At 35.7% G+C, this 3,827-nt stretch overlaps 1 protein-coding gene across 2 annotated transcripts; it reads left to right on the top strand.

Annotated features, from left to right (window-relative positions):
- Positions 1-389: 389 nt before the first annotated feature.
- Positions 390-3,695, top strand: LOC111811519 (NAC domain-containing protein 30-like). 2 transcript variants are annotated; one of them, XM_087124916.1, is made up of 4 exons: positions 390-473; positions 1,866-2,041; positions 2,614-2,885; positions 2,981-3,695. In XM_087124916.1, the coding sequence occupies exons 2-4, from the start codon at positions 1,879-1,881 to the stop codon at positions 3,425-3,427; spliced, it is 882 nt and encodes a 293-aa protein (XP_086981042.1). In that variant the 5' UTR covers positions 390-473; positions 1,866-1,878; the 3' UTR covers positions 3,428-3,695. The 2 variants fall into 2 exon arrangements, with proteins under 2 accessions (XP_086981042.1, XP_023554182.1); XM_023698414.2 differs by having other exon boundaries at positions 413-463.
- The last annotated feature ends 132 nt before the right edge of the window (positions 3,696-3,827 follow it).

The raw sequence follows: 3,827 nt of genomic DNA, 5'->3' as shown, positions 1-3,827 counted from the left end.
CCACGACATGACACATTTAACACAAGTAAAAAACAAAACAAAAAGAAATCCACTAGAACAAGTTGAAAGAACATCATAGATTTCTCCAAAAATGTTGACCTAATTTCCTAAGGTTTGCAACATAAAATAAATAAATAAATAAATAAATAAATAAAAACAAAGGCTTGAAAGACAAAATTGCGGTGCGAGTAAGAGGAGAGGGGAGGTGGCGTGAAAACAATGGTTTCACGCCGTCCAAACAAACCTTTCTATTCATCTGCCACCCCACGCGCAATCAATACCCTTTTTTCTTTATTTTTTATTTTTTATTTTTATTTCTATATATATATATATATATATATATATATATATGTATGTATATGTATATATATATACTCTATATTTCATCCTTTGTTCTTAAGTTCTTCCCATTTTCTCAATCCAAAGCTAACTTGAAGACATCACAAAAGCACCTGATTTCTCTGTGAGTTTATGTATGAATCTTCTTTTTCGTCTCATTTCTTTACCTTTTCGTTTGTTCTTTCTCGTACGAGCGTTTTAGTTCATGGGTACGTTTAGATTCACGGGTCGAGTGAAGAAAAACTATTGGATTTGCCTCGTTCAATTAGGGTTTCGTGTAGGTTGATCAAATTTTGTATGATTTTCTCGATTATACATCTAAAGTGTCAAACGAAACGTCAGTTCAACAATTAGGGTTTGGTGCAGGTTGATCGAAGTTTATCTGAGTTTCTCTATTGTACATCGAAAGTGTCGAATGAAACGTCGGTTGCATTGTTGATATTACGTTCCATGTCCGGAATTTGGTACTTGTATGTCCGGACATTCTCTTGCATCCTAGGAAAGTTAACAAAACGTCACCAATATAGAATTATTCTGAACAAAAGAAGCTTAACTTTAGAGTTCGTATGATTGAGGCAATGAGAAAGAAGGAACACATTGTTGGTATAAGTAGTATTTTTTAGTCATCTTATCCTCAGGATCGTTCTTTTTTCGAATGAAGTCCTGGTTCATTCATATCACTGTTAATTGCATTATTTCGACCTTTCAAGTAATCGCTCGAGAATTTGAGTTGAATTTACTTTGGTTTGGTCCGAAGAGTTAACCTAGTGAACACGAGCTCACGTGTGATCTAGAGAGGAGAGAGAAAAGGTGGTTGTAGTGTGAAAATGTCTGTAAACCACAAGAGAGAGAGAGAGAGAAAAGAGAGTGAACTGCACTCAAAGAAATGTAACATGCTTTATGACAGCAAAAGTCAAGCTTTTCGGCCAACTTTTGTCATTTTTTTAATAAAAAAAACAGTAGCTTCACTTCATGCAGCTCAAAAACATCCCAAAATTAAGATTCTTGTCTCAAAACAGTTAAAAAACCAAATATTCTCTCTTTTTTCATGTTTTTTTTTTGTGGGTTTTACTCATTATTGTCTCCCATTATACTGAACCGTTGAGAATTAATGGGATGAAGTCCCACATCGCTAATTTAAGGATTGATCATGGGTTTATAAGCAAGGGATACATCTTCATTGGTATGAAGCCCACTAGGGAAGCCCAAAACAAAGTCACGAGACTTTTGCTCAAAGTGGACAATATCATACCATTGTGGAGAGTCGTGATTCCTAACATGATATCAGAGCTATGCCCCTACTTTAGTCATGTCAATAGAATTCTCAAGTATCGATCAAAGGATGTACTTTGTTCGATGACTCAAGAGAAGAAGTCGATTCTCGATTAAGGGGAGGCTGGAGAGTCGTGATTCCTAACATGAACCACGTCAATAAATTCCCAAATTCAAAACTTTATCACGAGTATCATACTCCAAACCTTTAGGGTTTTGATTTTAATGGCTGATTTCTATATATATCTATGCAGAAGAACGCCATCAATGGAGATCTTGGAGTCATGTGTGCCACCAGGCTTTAGATTTCATCCAACCGAGGAAGAACTTGTTGGGTATTACCTTAAAAGGAAGATCAACTCACAAAAGATTGACTTAGATGTCATAATGGATATTGATCTTTACAAAATGGAGCCATGGGACATTCAAGGTGATTCAATTTACAATACTTAGTCAAGTTTTTAGTGGATAGTTAGCTTCAAATCCATGTTTTAATGCATTTTCTAAACACAATTCATTTCCCCTACTTGGACTTTCTCATTACCCCTATGAACACTAGCCTCCACTTTTTCACTTTGATCCATTTGAAAGCTTTGAGTTTTTTTGGTTTGTTTTCATACTACTTTATCGAATCCACTTCGCGGGTAATCCGTTCGAGGCGGTGTTTGATAGCTATTTTGTTTTGGGTTTTATGTTTTTTTTCGAAATTACGCTTGTTTCTTTGCGATTTTCTGATGAGTTTTCTGTGAGATCCCATATCGGTTAGGGAGGAGAATGAAACATTCTTTATAAGGGTGTGGAAACCTCTCCCTAGCAAACGTGTTTTTAAAAACTTTGAGGGAAAGCCTGAAAGGGAAAGTCGAAAGATAACAATATCGGTTAGCGGTGGGCTTGGGCTGTTACATTCGTCACCTACCCTTAAAAATACGTTTGACTTAAAAGATTGATAACCCTTTTTTCAGAAGTCACGTCAAACTCACTTTTACGTTTATAATCGTGCAGCTAATTGTAAATTTGGATACGAAGAGCAAAAGGAGTGGTATTTCTTTAGTCACAAAGACCGAAAATACCCAACGGGAACTCGAACGAACCGAGCTACAAGTGCGGGATTTTGGAAGGCCACAGGGAGGGATAAGGCGGTTTTGTCAAAGAATAGAGTGATTGGGATGAGAAAGACATTGGTGTTTTATAAAGGTCGAGCTCCAAATGGTAGAAAAACTGACTGGATTATGCATGAATATCGTCACCAAACCTCCGAACTTGCTCCTGTTCAGGTAAGTTTCTACAATTTGTGTCGATGCAACAAGATTTTCAACGTTAACGACACGATTGTTAGATGTATATAACTCGAGATTTTTGTTCGATACAGGAAGAAGGTTGGGTGGTTTGTAGAGCCTTCAAAAAGCCAAGCCCTACTCAAAACCAAGCCATTGGAGCTTGGAATAGCTATCAACATCAAGCCTTATATTATGATCTCAAAAACAACAACAACAATAGTACATTTTCAGATGCCATGATTCCAACCCACATGGTCAACTCCTCAGACCAACTCCCAAATTATCATCTTCAACTACTACAACAACAACAACAAAATTACCAACTCGTCCAATTACCGAGTCTCGAGAGCCCGACGCTCTCAACGAACTTTGAGACTAACGAGACTAAGAGAAATAACAATAACAATCACGACGACCCGTGCCTCGAATGGAACGTTAATTTGGACGACATACTCTGTTCGTCGCAAATTGTGGAAACGTCGTGTTCTTCTTACCCTAATTTACCCGAAACTTTTGTTGACTTTTGTAATGATATATGAACACTAAAAGGCTGAAAGATATTTAAAAAACTGATTTTAGAGTTTTTTTTTTTTTTTTTTTTTTTTTTTTTTTTTTTTTTTTTTTTTTTTTGTAAGTATAAAGAGAGAGATCAGATACAAAGTGAATGGTCTTTCTTTATTGAAACAGATATGTGATTGATTAGGGTTTATGAGAAAGTTGTTTTGAATTGTAAATGTATCACTGCATGTAGATAAATTAATTTTCATTTGCATGTAGTGATCCAATCAAGTTGGTTTTCTTAAGAATAAGAAGTTTATTTGTGTTTATTCGTGTATCCCTCTTTTTACATTGTTGTTATCGGTCAACCCGCTTCGATTTTAGTTTGTTTTTGAACTATAAACTAATACAAGTCATTTTAAGCAATTTTTTCATAGAAGA

This window comes from Cucurbita pepo, chromosome 6 (assembly GCF_057944985.1).
Source record: "Cucurbita pepo subsp. pepo isolate OVF chromosome 6, ASM5794498v1, whole genome shotgun sequence".
Classification (NCBI taxonomy): Eukaryota; Viridiplantae; Streptophyta; class Magnoliopsida; order Cucurbitales; family Cucurbitaceae; genus Cucurbita; species Cucurbita pepo.
This window is presented reverse-complemented; position numbering and strand designations above follow the sequence as displayed.

What these genes read in the sequence shown, in the direction of transcription:
- LOC111811519 (XM_087124916.1), top strand. Translation starts at nt 1,879, where the DNA reads ATGGAGATCTTGGAGTCATGTGTGCCACCAGGCTTTAGATTTCATCCA. An exon ending in GGAGCCATGGGACATTCAAG is followed by an intron (nt 2,042 to 2,613) that starts GTGATTCAATTT and finishes ATAATCGTGCAG; the next exon opens with CTAATTGTAAATTTGGATAC. An exon ending in CCGAACTTGCTCCTGTTCAG is followed by an intron (nt 2,886 to 2,980) that starts GTAAGTTTCTAC and finishes TGTTCGATACAG; the next exon opens with GAAGAAGGTTGGGTGGTTTG.